Below are 18390 nucleotides of genomic sequence, written 5' to 3'. Positions count from 1 at the left end.
CTTCTGTGCATATGGCATGGCTTCAAATAAATTTCCCCACCCAACACGGGGCACTATCCATGCAAAGGCCCAAAGGAAAATTTCTTCACAGGCACAGAGTTGGTCACTGGATTCCTCTGCTAAGCAATGCTTGCTGATACTCAGATACTGACACATTTATGAATGTCAATTTGAGTTTGTTTGCCTATTTCTATCATCTCTAGATAAAAACACTTAAGTTTTGTTCTCCTGAAATGGTAATCTATTTCTAAATTATGTCATTTAAACTAAGGGAAGTAGAAGTTTCAAATATTGGGTGTATGATGTGTCTCATTCTATTCATAATGCCTCCCATAGCAAATGGAATATGTCAGTACAAGGCTATAAAATAATCCTTTCTCTTAACATGCAGACACCTGAGCCATATATGCAGTCTGAGGTGGTATCACTCTGAAGAATCAGCTTGAAAGGCAAAGTAGTTAGAGTGCCTGGGATAAGAAAGTACAGTTGTAAGGAGATATATGGATTGCTTCCTTGTTGAGGGATGCATAATAAGAGAACCCCAAAGCAATCTTCATTTCTTTTTCTTCTTTTGCTCCTCCTTCTCCTTTTGGTCTGTGTTTTCTAAAGGTGTGTCCTGTGTCTTCTTTTGAGTTTTGCCTGCTTTTTTTCCTCGCAAGTCAGGACAGAATGGAGGGGGGTAAGGAGCAGGTGGATTGAGCATCAAGGCCTTTTTCTGAAGCTTTAGTTGCAAGATGTCAAAGGTAGTCTGGATCTCATGCTGAATAATATCATGCAGACTCTGAATCTGGGTTTTAATTGCTTCATTGACTAGAGACATTAGTGTCTGGAAAACAAGAGTAATACATCTGACATTTCTGATATGGTTAACAATTAATATGGTTGGCGATTGGTTGGTTGATTGATTGATTGCTTTAATAAGATTAAGAGAGGTCCAGAGCATGAAGACTGCCACAGAATGCCTAACATTTCCTCCATACCCTTATATGAGGAATGGGGACTCTCAACAGATTCTCTCTAGATGATCAGGCTGGGCAGGGAAATTCATTTCTGGCAAAACATTGCCTAATGTATTCTGGTGCTATACCATATAAGGCTTTATTGAGGAGACTTGAGTATGAAAGCATTTAAGAAGGGATGCATAATTTATAACGTCTTGCTAAATCACTAGAACCTTACTGGTCATTTGATTAGATAAAAAAAAAAATTCCCCTCCATTTAGAAGGATGGACTTCTAAACCAGTTACTTTCAAACCATCATAAACCATCATAAATAGTTACCTGATTCTCTGAAGCCCAGTGGAAGGATAACAGAAGAACATGGCCAAGGAAGAGGTCATAGCTATATCAACAGCAATTCCATTTGCTGGATTTTGTCTGCCCTGCTCATGTATACAAGGAATGGGAAGGGGTGTCTAATTCTAAACTCAAAAGATGTTTAGGATGAGACTTGAACTTCTTAAATTGCTTATAGCATTTCAGTGAGGTGAAAGCAAAATGACTAAGGCCATTTCCTCATTAGTGAGTATATAATATTTTACAGCATTGCTTAATTATCTTTGGGGTATACCCAGCATATGATTGTTTCCATATATCAGCACACCAATGGTTGAAGAATGCTACAAGTTACTATTGAGAAAGCATGGGTAGCTTCCTATCTACATAACATTATTTTATGTATTCATTAATTTTTGTTTAAGTGGAGATGAGACAGCCAGCTGAAAACCAATGGCCAGCCTCCCGTGTCATCTTTATTTGCATGAATGCTTCTTGGCCCCACTTAATCCTTACAGGCAATAAAAATAGTAGGGAGCTGTAGTCTAGAGATTTCTTTAAAAATGTATGCACCTCCCTGAGAAAAAGATTAAAGGCATGCTAAAGTAATAGGAGGATAAAGTAATACGGAAGGATAGAGGAAGCAGTGAGGTGGTAAATGCATGTTTTATAATGGATCTCACACTAACAGGAGAGCCAAAGACATTAGCCTCCAAGGAGGACTAAGAAATAGGTGTCCTGGGACCCACCTGGTAGAATAGAAGGAGGGGTATTCAAACTCAGCAGGGAGCTATAATCACATTTTGAAGTGTGTACTATGACATACATTGCCATGGAATGAGAAGGGGTCCATATGCCAGCTGAGGCTGGAGTCCTGTTTAGTCCTGTTTTGGTCCTCAGCCCTGATATTAGCCAAACACATCCTCAGTGACTAGGTAGGTAGGTGTGTACACACACATACACACACACCTGCTGAAGGGTGGGGCTTGGGAACATAATTTCAATCTGACTATAAAGCTGGGAAGGAGCCAACCAAACAGTGTGGGGACCCAGGGTATCATTTAGGACAGGGTGGCAGCTGGCAATATGTGTGAATGATCCTTGTCAAAAGAAGCCAACAAGCAGATGTGACATTCCTTTAGTCTGTTCCCAGAAACTGTTGAGTTTAGAGGAGATCCATCACTTAGAAGGCCTCAGTGATGATGGGGCAAATCTAGGATTGGCAGAGAACTGGGAATAGCAAAAGTTAGGTTTCTTCTCTACATAAAGATCAGTACCAAACAAAAAAATGCTCAGGGAATTATATCCCAGTAATCTCTGCTTGAGTTCAAAAGGTGATATTCTCTCTGTTCATCTGAATGTACTTGCCATTGCTGGCAGCTCAATGAAACACAAATGCATAAGCATTAATGGGCCATTCATTAAACTCCACAGATGGGCTGACAAGTAAAAAAAATGCCTCTCATTTCCCTAAACAATATGCTACATGGCAGAGAAGAACCAGAAAAGCAAGCCCAGGCAGGTGAGAATTGTCAATCTGGAACATGATTAACTCGTCAGAGCTTGATTATGCAAATCAAAGATAGAGAAGAAACAGAATATTTTGGAGGAGGCAACCAACACCACAATCCTGATGTGCTGTCGATCTATAGTGTGAACTGCACGTTCCAAAATCTTCAGGGCAATAAACAATGCAAACTGTAATCAGTAAAGCAAACAGCAAGTTTAGTTGCTGTAGAGAAATAACAATATTGCTCTCCTCAACTAGATGTTGTATAGGTGTGTTGGATTTCAACTTGCATTATTTCCTGCCAACCATGTTATTTTACTGAACTGGTAGATGAGCATAAACTGTTCAACTTCTTCAGCTCTTTCCAGGTCATAGGGATGACATGAGGTCCTCCTATAAGTAGCTAACCAGCTCTTCTTGACCTGAGAAGTGGTCTTGTGGGCCAGTTGGCTGCTGAGGCGAACAAAATAGCTGGATTCACACAACATGTGCTTTATCTGGTTGCTTAATTCATTTTCTGCATTTGCACGATATATTGAATCATTAACTAACCAAATAAACTGGGTTTGCACAACATGCTAAGCCAGAAAAACCCAACCAAGATTAAAACTGACCAAAATTTATATAGTTTTTGAATGCAGCCACACTATTACTGGCTGTTAAGCATGTGTGTGATTACCAGAGTAACAGATGTGAAGGAGAGGCAGAGCCTTTGAAGACATTTTGAAGGCAAGCGGCAAGATTTCGGAAATGAGAGTCAGGCTGAAAGCTTCCATTGTTGTCACTAAATTTAGTGTTACATAAGAAAAGAAGAGCCGCCACCAAATCCAGTGTCCTAACCCTGATAGGAGTCAGACAGATTCTCAAAAATCACAAGCAAGACAAGAAAGCAAGAGGGGCAGTGAAGGGATACAAAAATATCTGTTGACTGCTATCTTAAGTTCATCTGGATTTTTGCAACCCAGATGTGGTAGCTCTTAGTTTATTTCCCTTCCCTCTAAACAGGTATTCAATAGCAAAAGGCTTTTGACACTGAATGTTCAATTTATCACATTCATTCTCCTCCTCCATGAATTTGTTTTGTTCTCTTTTAAAAGCATCCACTGGCCATTGCCATATCCAGCAGGTAAATCAAGTGCATAAGAAGTGCTAAGAAGTGCATTCTTTGATCTGTGTCCCCTTTGCAAGGGGCAGAAAAAAGTTTCTTGTGTAGTAAATTCTCTATAAATCATGCATGGTATAAACCTGTATTGCAATGTTTCTCAACCTTGGCAACTTTAAGATTTGTGGACTTAAATTCCCAGAATTCTGGAAACTGAAGTCCACACATCTTCAAGTTGCCAAGGTTGAGAAACACTGTCTTAGACTCTGAAAACTAGAACTCTTTCTACTTTGTGGCAAGCATTTGACATGTTCTAAGAACCAAGCACAGGATCTGTTCTACAAGCATGACTTTAGTTTTTGATGCTGTAAGTGGGACCTCATTCATGCTCCTTTGCAGGATGCTCCATTCTCTCCTGCCCCAGCAAATAAATACTCAGCATTCTGTGACTATGGCTGAGTTTATCTAATGCTCCTTGGGCTCTTCTGGACTGTTTTCTTCTGTTAAAAGTTTTGGGGGTCTTGCCCAGCATGCTCATACTCCCCTTGTATTTCTCAACAGCAACCTTTTGTTACAATCCTGTTCTCACCAGTTAAGTTCACTAGTGGAGTTAGTGAACATTTCTACCCTGAGGCACTCCATTCTTTATAGCTCTGGAAGAAGGCTAGATCGTCTAAGATAAAGAATTTACAGCCACGGTGCCCAGTGTGGACCCTGTGGACATCACTTCTACTTTGGGAATCCATAGTCCCCATGCCCCAACTCACTTTGTGAATGGGCAATTCCTGACCCCCATTCCATGGCAACCCCAGTGCCTATAATATGCTTTCAACATTTCAAATCTGCCCACTGGTCAAAAGTTGAGAATCCTTGATGGCTAGGCCCATACCAAACCAATGTTTCTTAGAAAAGATTAAATGAAATCCAGTAATGGTAAATTACCTGTTTCCTATGTATAATACACTGTGCTAAATTAACAATATCATAGAGGATGCTACATTCTTCATTTACCTCTGTGTTAAGGCTCTGTGTTTGCCTTCTGACCTTTTGGTATACTTCCTTGAGCAGATTTTCCCGCTTTGCATGTAAAGTTTCTCGGATATGCAATATATTGGCCCGTTTTTCTTCTTCAGCTGCACAGAGGGCAGCTAACTGCTGCTGGTACTTCCACAGTTCAGTATCTATGCCTTCAGTCAAAGGGGGAGGCCGGGGGGGAGCACAGACCTCAAGAATGGTAAATGTCTGATTGCGGTCTCTTTCCCGAGTCAGCACAAACTGGTACAGCCAATAATGCTTGAGGAATGTGTTAAAAAGGTAATCATACACAACAGACTGCTGGAAAGAGGAGAGCTGCACCGGAAAGGCAGTCAGTTTCTCTTGAAGGATTCTGATGGCCTGTACCACAGGCAGACCTGAAAGGAGGGGGGGAAAAAGAGCAATAATACATATAAATTTGACAAATAAATAAATAAACAAACAAAAATACAACTTTTGGAGTTTCTCCCCACTGTTCATTCAACCCACAAAGGGAGAGATAAGCATTTCCAAATCCTGAAAGGCTCTGTCCATGTCAGTAGCTATCCTTAATTCATTCTGATCCATTTTTTTTCCAGCCAAATTTTAAGTCTTTTGGTTCCAGGTTAAATACCAGAACCTGCTAAAAATAAAGAGGGGAGGGTAGGAATAGAGACCCTGGTTTGCACAAAGCTGAACTGTGCAAAACAAAAATGGAGTCTGGGATAGAGGCCACAGTCCTGTTCTTCTTCACTACAACAGCTTCATTTGGGCATCTCTCTCTCCAGCAGGTCATATAGCAAAAGGGGAAGGGAAACAACAGCAGAGGGGAGATGCAAAAAGGAGGAAAGGCACATCCAGCAATGAAGACAACACTATTGACAACACAAAAACTAAGTAGGTAAGTAAACAAATAAATAAAATCCTTCACTCTGGGCAGGGCCGCAACTAGGGTCTGCGTCACTCGGGGCAAACATGGATTCCGTGCCCATTTTGATGCCCCCCCCGCACTCATTTTGGCGCCCCACCAGCACAGCGCCCAGGGCACATGCCCCGGTTGCCCCCCCTTAGATGCGGCCCTGACTCTGGGGCATGTGACCAGGAAGAGGGAGCAGGCATTCTGAGCCATTGCTCAATAGCCTCACCCACGGGGGGGTGTTGGGGACATTTTTCTGATGTTTTTTTCCCCCCCTCAGGCTAGATCAGGCCCATCTTTAAGCTCAGTCTTTCTTTCTTTTGCCAGCTTCTACCCCATCCTAAATTTGGTCCTGTTCTGTTACCAAATGGAGAGATATTTGGCTAACCAATGAATCCTAAGCCCTTTAATTACTTTCCAACATTCCACTGGGCTCAAAAGAATAAAAAGAAATGGTGGGATCTAGACAAAAATGGATTTTAATTCATGTATTTTGTATTTAAATATATTTATTTTATATCACCAGCCAGGAATTTAATAATTCCCCTTGTCTGCCATATAAAAACTCCAATTCATAACAACTTTTGAACATAGTCTGATGCAGGGGGGGGTATACTCTCAAGGAAGGGGCATATGCAGCTTTACAGCACTAAGCCATGCGCCTCTGAAGTCCTAAAAAGTACATTTACTTAGGACCATCTGCTCTGCTCAAACTAACCTGTCTACGTCCTAAGATGCATTGAAGACCTTCTACCTGTTTAGATCCAGTGTAATCCTTCCTTCCTTCCTTCCTTTCAACTTTATATGGCCATCTACTCAACACATGACTCTGGGTGGCTAAGAATCCATTTTTAACATCAACACGAAAGAAAACAAATTTAAAACTTGGACTGTTTTAGATTCTTCACCACTTGGATTCTTTATTTTTACTTCTATTTATATTATTTTTTACTGTATTTTACTCTTTGTATTTATGGTGATGGTTTTAATTGATTGTTGTAAACCGCCCAGAGTCCTCCGACGGGAGGAGATGGGTGGGGATAAATTAGATAGATAGATAGATAAATAAATAAATAAATAAATAACAGTTAAAAACAATACAATGTGCTCAGAGCAATTCAACAACATACCATCAGGAACATCAAGACAGGTCCACCAACACCTGGAGCAGCAATAACCAGGCCCACAGCGCTTCCAAAAGGCCAGTAGGGTTGGGCTATCTGAATCTCATGGGGTATGTTGTTCAGTGGGGGATGAGGAGTGTCACAACAGAGAAGGCACATTTCCTGGGTTCCATTAGATGGCATTGTTTAATACAGGAGACCTGTAGCATGCCCACCCTTGGTCAGATCTCATAGAATAACCAGAATGATTGGAGACAGGCAGTCCCACAAACAACATGGATGTACACCATGCAGAGCTTTATAGGTTATAGGTTATAACCAGCACCTTGAAGTCCACTCAGAAGCCCACTGGAAGCTAGTGCAGTCTGCAAAGTAGAGATGTTACATGGGTGTACTGAGGCATGCTCATAATTGCCCACACTGCTGCATTCTGAACCAGCAGTAGCTTCCAAATGGCTTTCAAAGGCAGCCCCAGGTAGAATGTATTGTACCTCCAGATGAGAAGTGACCAAAGCATGAGTAATAGTGAGTAAGGCCTGCTGGTCTAGGAATGGGTGCAATTGGTGCTCAAGATGAACCTCATCAAGGCTGCCACCTGCTCCTCAAGCAGGAGCTGAGAATTTAGGAGGACTCCCAAACTGCATACCAGCTCTGTCTACTGCATTCAGAACCAAAGATGTGAAGTCCTCAGATCCAGATCTATATAACAATATAGTGGTTACGTTGCTGGAAGTGAGATGCATGAGCCAAGCCCCAGCCAAGAAGTGAAAGAGGATGAATAGCAACTTTCTGGCTATGCCCATAGAAGGCTTTAGGAAGTCTTGCTTAACTCCCACAAGGAAACAAAGATCAATGTGTAAGTCCAGTGACAGAGCTGAAAATCGGGAAAGCTAAAGCCCTATCATGAAAAAGAAGTAATAATTTAGATAAAGCCTGGATATTTGTCTATTCCGTACAAACTTTCTCAATATTTTATAAATCTGTTTAAAATGCCTGGCAGGTGGTAATAAGCATTCCTCTAAGAATATCTATCTATCTGGAAGTAACACTCATTTTAACAAAGTTGATTCTTCCCCACAGACTCAGGGATTCTTAACCAGCCATTAATAAGATAGTTAAGTTAAACAGTTCAAAATATTTGCCACTACAAATGTTCCTTAGAATATAATATTTCAAGCTATTTAAAAGAATTCAAACAAGATGCATTTTTAAATTATTATTATTAAATTTATATGGCTGCCCAACTCACAGTGACTCCAGGTGGCTTACAAAAATAAAACCCCAAATACAAAACCTACTACACCCCCACCCCCCTGGCAACAACAATAGATTAAAAAGAATGTATTCGTTCAAATACATTCAAACAAATTTCCCCGTTATTTACAAATTTCCACATATACTTAGAACCTATAAGAAGTACAGTAGACTTATTCCAATTACTTGAATAACTGGATAACTTACCAACCTGTTGTATTATATCCATAAATAGAACACTGACAGTTATCAGTACAACATAAAGTATTACTAGTATATAATAACAAATTGTGTTCAGTGTCAGCCACCTTAATATCTAAAGCAGTCTTCCAATATTTAATAAAACAGCCAGAGGTTCCAAAGACATTAAATGCAGGTAGTCCTCACTTAACAACTACTTGTTTAGTGATGGTTTGGACTTATGACGGTGCTGCAAAAACCAACTTACGACCTGTCCTCAGACTTACGACCATTACTGCATCTCCACAGTCACATGATCACAATTTGGGCGCTTGGCAAAACCTGTTCACATTTATGACCATTGCAGCATCCTGTGATAAAGTGATCACCATTTTTTACTTTCCCAGTGGCTTCTGGCAAGCAAAATCAATTGGGAACTGTGATGATTCACTTAACAAAAAAGGTCGTAAAATCAGGTTGGATTCATTGAATGACCACTTTTCTTAGCAACCAAAATTCTGGTCCCAATTGTGGTTGTTAAGTGAGGACTACCTGTATGAGAGGAGATAATGGACATCCTTGAGAATGGCTGATGGATCAGAATACCAGATTTTAATCCAAAACAAATTAGAAAGCTTGCATTATAAGACAAAAGATTTTGGTTAAACTAAAAGTATCTTGAGATACTTGTAAGACCATTTTGCTAATTGACTAGAAGAAGGTCTTAAAGTAGACACTGGGGAAATACTCTAACTGTAGGAAATACTCTTGTTTGGATTTTATTTTATTTTGACAGGGGAGTGGACCAGAAGTTTGAATTGATTACTTCCAGTAGGTAGGTGGGTGTGTATTTATTTATTTATTTATTTGGAAAATTTATATGGCCACCCATCTTAAACAAGTAACTCTGGGCAGCTAACAAACAATACATAAAAACAGGTTAGTAAGAAATTAATTTAAAACAGTGCAAAATACAGTTAAGAATGATCATCAAACTAAAACCCCAAGGGGCCTCAAAACAATTCACATACTAGCAGGCAAATCAGATTCCACAAATGTCCTGGCCCGAACACTTGAGAAAAGAATCAGATCTTCACAGCCTTCTAGAAGGCCAGGAGCATCAGGGCCATCCAGATCTCAAGGGCAAAGCTGTTCCAAAGCGTGGGCATTATTACAGAGAAGGCATGTCTCCTGGGTCCCACACAATGACGTTGTTTCAGAGAGAGTACCTGGAGCATTCCCAGCCTGCTGGATCTGGTAGGATGAGTAGAAACCACTGGATATCCCTGCCTGCTCTCTACCCCCTCACTCTGGACCCATGCCTTCCAGTCCCCAGTCAAACAGCCCCATCCCAACCACACTAATACACTCCAAATGGAATACAGCTGTTGGACACACACACACACCAAAAATCTGAGAGCTTTTTCACAGCATTCAGCACCCATAAGCTTGGGATACCTGCCAGCTTCTTACTCCCACTCAAACATCCTCCCCCACACACCATCCCCTGGTGCTGAATCCTATGCTTAAAAATTAAGCAAAGGCCACAGATTAACCACTCCTATATTAGACAAAGATTTTTCCCTCATTTTAGTATCCTGAAATAATTTTGAGCTGCAGGTGCTCCTGACTATGCATGTAAAGTTATGGACACAAGCATTCTACACAATACACTGTAGGATCCTGGGATGCACCTCAGCATTGCTTGTGACAGGAAATGTAGGCCAAGCCTGGAAAGGCACCTCTGAGTCAGAAATCATCGGATTAGTGTATGCAGGAAAATAAGGCAATAGGAATAGACAGCACCACTTCATCTACAGGTATAAGATATTACTTGTATGTTTCCAAGAAAGTCTCCTGCAAACTGAAAGCTAGAAAATTAGGGAGAAAGGTTCTAATGCATACATCTCTTGTGCTGCTTTCCTGCTTACAGAGAACGTTTAAATCAGGAAGAATTCAACATTTTGAATTCCTTTAACCAAAATATAAATTAGTACATTCAACATCTTATTCCATTAGCTCTATAGATTAGCCCACATCTCTTAGCAGAAATATGTCACAGCTCCCTCGAATAAAGTCAGTCCCTTTGATCTACAACACCAGACACCTTCTGAAGTAGCACTAAGCCTACATTCAAAACAAATTGTGGGAGAAGTGTTGGGCAATGCAGCACTGCCCACTTAAATGGGAGAGCAGGCTCTCCTGTTTACCTTGCAGTTCCCTCATTCTGGATCAGTTGCTTACAGCTTCAGGGAGCTGCCCATGCCACAGCAGCTGGTAGATATGCCCTGCTCTTTCCTGGGGTGGAGGGAGAATGGGGCTGGATGACAATACCTTGGACCCCAGTGTAGAGGGCATGCACAGCAATAGCTCAAGTGACCAACAAGTCACCTGATTGAGCTCCTGCCAGTATGGTCAAAGGAGCACAGCTGATTTTCACCTTTTCACTGTCATTGGTTGCATAAGGGGAAAACAGTACTTTCACACCCGTGCAGCTAACCATGATTAAAGGTAGCCTCACACATAAGAGAAGGCAATAGAATGGCAGTGTGGCAGAATAAAGATGTTGCTAGGAATACAGTAAGTAAAATGTAAGGGGAAGAAGGCCCATAGACATTCCAGACAGAGGTTTGCAAGCATATGCGTAGTATAACAGAAAAGAAAGTAAGGGAGAAAAACGCTATTCTTCTATCTCTTATCATCATACCAAAACTGGAGAACCCAATGCAACTGACAAGCAGAGGATTCAGGCCAGAGAAGAAAGGACTTTTTCACACACTATGGAATTGGGGGGAGAATTCACTGCAATGGAATGAGATCACGGGCTCTAGTTTAGAGACCCGTAAAGGGAATTAGGCAATTTCCAATGGCTCAGTTGGCCCAGTGGCTACGTAAGTGGAATTTTCAAGAGCAACATAGTTTTCCCTACCAGTTGCTAAGGAGCAGCATCAAAAGGAGGAAAAGAAAAGGGAAACTAACACCACAAGAGGCTTTTGACATCTTTAAGGCTCTTGAAATTATTATGCAGATTTTGTGAGGAAGGATTCTTCACAAATGTTGCTCCCTGTATGTCAACACTTGTTGATTTCTTTCCCCATTTGGATCTAATCATGGCTCAAACATGCCATGGAAACCTTTTCTTTCTGCCATACCCCATGACATGGCCTTCATCTCATTCCTAGCCCATCAGTGACACTGGCTTAAATTGTTCTTAGCAGTACCAGTATTGATTGATTATGTGCCATCAAGTCATTTTTGACTCCTAGCAATCACATAGTTTTTCTCCATGACAATCTATCACTAACTTGTTCTTTCAAGTCTCCCAATGGTGTACTCATTGACAGTGTAACTGAGTCCATCCACCTTGCTGCTGGTTGTCCTCTTCTCCTCTTTCTTTCCACCTTTTCAGGCATTAGAGCTTTCTCCAGAAAGCTGGGTCTTCACATAACGTGTATGAAGTAGAATAATTTCAGCCTGGTCATTTGTGCCTCGAGTGAGAACTGAGTTGATTTGTTCAACGATCCATTGGCTTGTTTCCTTGGCTGTCCACAGTATTCTCAGGACTCTTTTCCAATACCAAAGTTCAAAGACATCAATACTCTTCCTATCCTTTCTTTAAAGTCCAAGCATCAATATTAAAGTAGTATTTTTCTCTATTATTCTTACACTGTCCGAGGGTAGCTTCAAGGTGTGGAAAATCTGTCACGCTTTGTCACCCATTACTTTGGAGGGAAGTCAGATGACTGGAGTGACCTGAAGCAGGCAATGGAGGCAGGACAGGGGATTGGCAATGGAAACAGCAAACTTCACTCAGGCAGAGTTTTCTCCCAACTCAGTGATGAGTGGAGAGCATTTCAACTCAACACTGCGAAAAGGTCTGTTGTCAAAATCATGCAGAGAACCAACCCTACCTTCTCACTGCCCATTTTGTTGCATGTGAATTTCAAGCCATCCTTCTTTCCTGCTTTCCTTGGCTTCAGTATAAGAAGACTTCGTTGGATGAGCTATGAGGAATTCTCTCACATGGACAACGGGATTGACAGAACTGCCTCTTATGTACTGGGGCTACGTTTTCCTTTCTGATCAACCTCTTCACAATTACCCCCAAACCAATGTTTTCCAGATGTTTAGGTCTTGGGCTGTTGGGAGTCCAAAACATCTGGAGGGCGGAGCAAAGGGGAAAACAATATTTTAACCTACACTGCTCTCTGCTATGCTAATTATCCCTCAAAGTGTAGGTAATTTTTCACTCAAACAAGAAAGGGTGGCACTGTTGTAGCCCAAAATGTTTACTGCCTTTTTTCCACTTCAGGATTCTGTCACCTCATTCCCTCCTTCTGTAGATACAGATTCTCAGCTTTCAGTAGGGCAAAAGGCACATAAGGGCAATGCATCTGTAGAAGGCACTCCTTGCAGCACTTGGAGGACACGAGTGTGATTTTGCAACACTCTCTGTGGCAGGGCGATGCCCCTTATCTCACCTCTCCCTTGTACACATTCTCCCTCTCTGTTTGCAAGTGTAGTTCTAAGACTCTATAGATCAATGCAAACAAACAAGCCTTCACATTTCCCAGCTTAGAGACAAGATTCTACTAATGGGTGTTTGGCTGGAGCTGAGAATTAAGAAAGCAACTCCTATTATTACTGCCTCCTCCTCCTCAGGCATTGCCCCATCTCGAAAAAGGAACATCAAACTTGTGATGAAAAAAAGAATAAAATATGATGGTGTGTTCATGAATGTTCGAGTTAATGGGTGCAGGCAGGGCCACATTAAGCTAAGGCTGAGTAGGCACTAGCCTAGGGCACCAAAGCTTAGGGGTGCCAACGCCTTCCCTCCTTCCAAATCATTCTAAAAATTTTAATCTTCACATTGGTGGGAGATGGCGGCATCAGTCAATGTGGCCTAGGAGTGTCACTTGAGCCAGCACTGGATGCATGGGGGAAGCTATCAGCAATAGGAAGTTGACAAGCATTACAGTTTCTATAATGGAAGTGAGAGGTGAGAAAAATATAGAGAGATGGAATGTATTGTGATCTAATCCAGGCATTTTGCTTGTTTGTTTTTGAGCCTCTGGGCACATCTGGAATTCTGAAAACATGTTGTATGTGCTCTCAGAATTCCTACCACAAAATGGCTGTTGTGATGGGCATAGGATTCCCCCTTATCAACCCTGCTTATCTTTGGCTATGCTTACACAGTATGTTATACTCTGAGTTTAGCTTGCTAAGTGGACCACAGATGCTGGGATTATAAAATATACTAAGCCACAACCAACCAAGCAACTTGACATGTTCTGTGAACCTCTTCTCTGTCTTTTTTCTGTGCAAGTAAACATCTTTCCATACAAGGCACTGGGAAAGCACCATGACCCATTACTTCTATTTTTTAAGAGTGCTTTGGAGATCCACGCGGAATTGAAGGAAGCTGTAGTCTTTAGTCTATTTGAAGCAAGGGTGGAATTGAGTAAGCCCCCATTCCTCATGTTCCAATCATTTCTTTCCAGACTAGTTTTGGTTTGAAAGAAAAGGCTGCAGGAGGACTACTACACACATCTGTGTATAATACCTCATTTGGCCCTAAGCCAAGTGAGCCTGTCTTTGGGTGGTGGATCACTGCACAGCTGTGCATCAAAAGTCCCATCAATGTGTTTTTTAATCCCTACAAAATGTTGTCTTACATTTGTAAAGTTTTCATGCTTAAGCCAAAATGGATTTTTGTTTGTTTTTTTCCCTTGCCAAGTTCTATTTCTGGAGATTAACTCCTGGCGTACTCTGCCTCTTCAATCTTCTCATCCACTGTAAATTGCAAAAGAAGGCAGAAGAACAAAAGACCAAATTTTTGGCAATGTTAGGAAAGAGCTACTTTTTCCCTTGCTACTGTTTCAGCTTGCCTTGTGACCACATAAATAAGATCATCATAAAATAGATGAGGGGGTAGGTAATACATGGGCCATGCATAGTCCACCAATCCCATCTTTATACTCCAGAGCTTAACAGTTTGGGTGGGACTTGGGGGGGGGCATTTTCTAAGGGGAAAAGGTGCTAAATAGGTGCATTAAGTCATCATGAGGCTTTACCTATTTTGCACCAGGGGACCACTAGTCCCCATACTGATGCATAATATACAGCACTATATTAACAGATATATCACATATACCCATATACTGCTAGACAATTACCTTTGTACCTGGGCCATCAGGGGTCCTGCTTGTATGGAAAAAACATTTGCATGCAGCCATTGTTTCACCAATAGGCAGCTGCTGGGGTGCACCCAGAGAGCAAGTCAGTATCACAAGGTACAAATAATTGGTATGATCCGGTCTCCCCCATCCATTTGCTGAATGTGTGTGAGCAGTGAGGTTGTCCTTTCCATGATAAATAAAGGAGTAAAAAAAATGAGGCTGGAGGATAGCAGATAATCTCAAAGAAATTCTGTTCAGTGAAATTCAAACTATACATTTTCCTCCTAGACACAGATAGGAACCGAAGAAAAAAACTGAAATATTGGCACATAAAGAGCCACAGAACTTTACTGATTTCACAGCAGGTTGCAGAATTAATTATATTTAAATATCTTAAATAATTAGCCTACAAAAATACATATTCAATTTTTCCCAGGTGAGAGTTGTGGTGACAGCTGGATTCTTCTATTATTGATATCATACAATCCCATCCCTTAACCTGTGCTGACCTTGTCAGCCGTAACTTAATGGCTCAACAATTCAGGAGCCTGGCCTTCTCAGGGTCGTGCTAGTTTCTAAGTGCTATGAGTAATCTGGAAAAACATTCAGTTGGACATCTCCACCCACCATCTACACCATGGAGCTAAGTCAGCTGTGCAAGATTTTTTCTGAATGAGTAGATTATTAAAAAGAAAGAAAACTTTCAACTTCTCCAAATCTTCCTAATGTCACAGCAATAGCTTGGTTGGGAGATGCAAGGCTTCTCTAAGAGCCATGCTAATAAGACATTTTAGGAACTGGAAACTGCAATCCTAATATATCTGGAACATGCCAGCCAGGTTGGAGATGTCTGGAATAGGGAAACATGGAGCCTAAATACAGAACACACCCCCGTGACCCATGGCATGTGTCTGAACTTACATCTACTCATTACTGCAAACAGAGATTATTCTCTACCTTCCTCTTTGTCCATCCTCAAATACTGCACGAACTCATGGAAAAGAAGGAGAAAAACTACTATCACATGTTACTCTCAATGGCTTTTTCCCACTCCCAGTTGGTATATTTCTGTATACTAGCTGCAAACAGTCTTTCTTGTGGGTTTCTTAGAGGCATCTAGCTGACTGCAAAAGGATACAGATTGCTGGATTAGTTGAATCCTTGCTTTAACCCAGCAGGACTTATTATTTAAGAGTTTTCTTCATGTGAAGGAGTAAGTTTGTTCAAATGCACAAGATAAAAGTTTGTTCAGAATATCTGGCCTTTGAAATCTGTATTACACAGTCTATATTTTGATCTCTCAAAATTGATAAAATGGCTTGTGGCTCATAAATAAACAACAGCTAAAGTGGATAGAGTGCAGCACACTCGCCATCAATTCATTTCTGGTATCTTGGTGCCTCCTTCCCCTCCATTCCCCAAACAATAAAAAACTAGCTTCTCATGGGAATAGCTATGCCAATTTGCCTCTATAAAGCTGCCACTCTCATGTAGCAATTGCCCAGAGCTATTTACCAGTGCAAATATCAAAGCATTGTGCATGGTTGTGTGTGTGGGGGTGTGCAGGCATGTATGCAGAGAGGTGGAGCAGATAAGCAAGAGATGAGCATTGTGAAATGCAATGTGACAATGGCAGGCTCTAACATCTCCACCTAGTAGTACATCCCAGTAGTACACGGTTAATCTATCATTGATAGCAGGCTAATCTGTTTTATCAGAGACTCCTGTGTGGGTGGATTCTTATCACATTACTTGGAGATAGAATTTAAAGGAACTGGAACACCAGGAGGATCTTACATGAAGGCCTTCCCCAGACTCCCACCATCCTCCTAGCTGGCATGGCTAGGGGGTAATAGTGGCTGAGGTCAAGCAGACTTGCAAGACACCAGTTTGAAGGAGGCTAATATGGACGTTTCCCCCAAATAGGACCTCAGTTGTACCTTGGACATCTAGCTCCAAAAAATCAGAGCTGACAGTCTTCAGTGATATGATTCACCACAAGATATAGCTAAGGGGGCCTCTGAAGTCCATCACTTCGTAAAACCTGGGCTGAGTAAACATATGCCACACCTTGATGGCGTGAACTGAAGAAGGTATTATCTCATAAGCAAACAAGGGTGGCTTGTTTAGCTGTAATTTGCTTCTTGGCAGCAGCACAGGAGCAAAACCAAGGAGGTGGGGAAGGGGAGAAAATACACAAGCAATACACAATCCTTTTAGGATTTGGAGGTCAAGGAAAATTTGTATGTTTATCAAAAGGTACAGAACACAGCCCAAGGCAACTTGGAAAAAATGCATGCATCTGCATGTTAAATGCCAAGCTGTTAATGGGACTGAATAAATAGATACCAAAAGTGAGCCAGAAATGGGATAGGGGTTAGTAGTTCAAAGATCTTGTAGGAACTAGTCTGAAAAAAAAATAGTGGGAAATGACAGGAGGGTCAGATTTGCCTGAATTAATTCTCCACTGACATCCCTCACCAATGGGAAAAGCCTGCTAGGGGAGGTGGGTGAAACAAACCTTAGAACAACAGGGAAGATGATCTTCTTCAAAACCCTAACCTGGTTGTTTTAAGGAAAAAGTCTTAATTTAGATTCTGATTGGAAGCTGTTTCCAGTATCTCTAAATTATATTCAGTTTCACTTAGATCAAGCAATGGAGAAAGAGAATCTTCCATGGAGCTCCATTCACATATTTTAGACAGCTACTGGCCCAAGGTGGGGTGACCTTCCCTTTTATATGCAAGCCCTTCTTGTCCCCAGCAACTGAATCAAACTACATGTTACATTAACTAGATAACATGGCAGCTCCCTTTCTGTTTTTATTTTGTTCAAAGGGCACTTCTACATCAACAGCATTTTCACCTTCAGAAACAATTCCAGAAAAGCTTGCAATTATCCCCATGCAGTCTTTCTATCAACTCAGGCTATGATGACCTGTGTCTTCTCCTGACCAATGTGGGAGTGCAAAATATGATCACAAGTCAATACCATGTACCTATCTCCATTCTTTCTTCATCCCACAGTTGCTTTGGGGATGAGTAGGGGGAATAGCCAATGGGAAGTCTGCTCACCCAAAGTCACTTGGAGCTCAAGTGAAGTTTTATGATTTGAGAATAGAATTGTTTCAGCTGCCCAAGGATAATGGCAAAGTCAGAAGCAAATGGCTTGAGATCAGACAGACATGTTTGCAACAAAAATCTGCTTTTTCCCAAGTTTAACAACCTACTTTCCAACTTTAAAGAAAAAATTGAAAACTGTATTAGGTAAAAAGTACCATCAAATTGAACTATGGGGAGAAAGTGTGCATAAAAATACATGTTAATACTAGGGAAGTATGGGAAAGTGCATACACTAAGAAGTCTATACAGAAATGCATAGATTGCATATATTTTTTTGGACTGAGAAATTAAATAAAACAAATTTCACAGATTTTCCCAGTGCTACCTGCCAGTACTCCCCATCACCAAGTATACTGCTCCTTCCAATGAACTGATTGGGGGATCCATATACATAAAGTTGGATTTGAACCAGAGGTTTAGGGGAAAAAATGCCTTACTGCATTAATATTCCCCAACCATCCGTTACAACGTTAAACTTAAAAGGAGTCAAAATAAAGCATTCCAAAGAGGCAATAGTTTTAATTAGGCCAATCTTCTTGTAATAGTTGCAAGCTTTCAGATTTATTAAAACCCTTCATCAGGCTATACAGTTAAAATCAGAAAAAAGGGAATGATGATTATAGTAACTGTGCTTTATGTAATCCATCAGTTGTGCTCCAGAGTGGAGTGAGAGCCTTTCCTCACTTGCACTTAAGTGCAACACAAACATCC

At 41.1% G+C, this 18390-nt stretch overlaps 1 protein-coding gene across 1 annotated transcript in view; it reads right to left on the bottom strand.

Moving 5' to 3' along the window:
- Positions 1 to 553: 553 nt before the first annotated feature.
- Positions 554 to 18390, bottom strand: part of C1H8orf74 (chromosome 1 C8orf74 homolog) — a 35756-nt gene continuing 17919 nt past the window's right edge. Inside the window, exons 3-4 of the mRNA XM_063308843.1 lie at positions 4899 to 5299; positions 554 to 826 (exon numbers count right to left, since the gene is read on the bottom strand). Of these exons, the coding sequence (XP_063164913.1) occupies positions 554 to 826; positions 4899 to 5299 (674 nt within the window). The remainder of the gene's footprint in view (positions 827 to 4898; positions 5300 to 18390) is intronic.

Source organism: Candoia aspera, chromosome 1 (assembly GCF_035149785.1).
Source record: "Candoia aspera isolate rCanAsp1 chromosome 1, rCanAsp1.hap2, whole genome shotgun sequence".
In the NCBI taxonomy this organism is placed as follows: Eukaryota; Metazoa; Chordata; class Lepidosauria; order Squamata; family Boidae; genus Candoia; species Candoia aspera.
The sequence above is the reverse complement of the archived record's forward strand: the minus strand, read 5'-3'. Positions and strand labels throughout refer to the sequence as shown.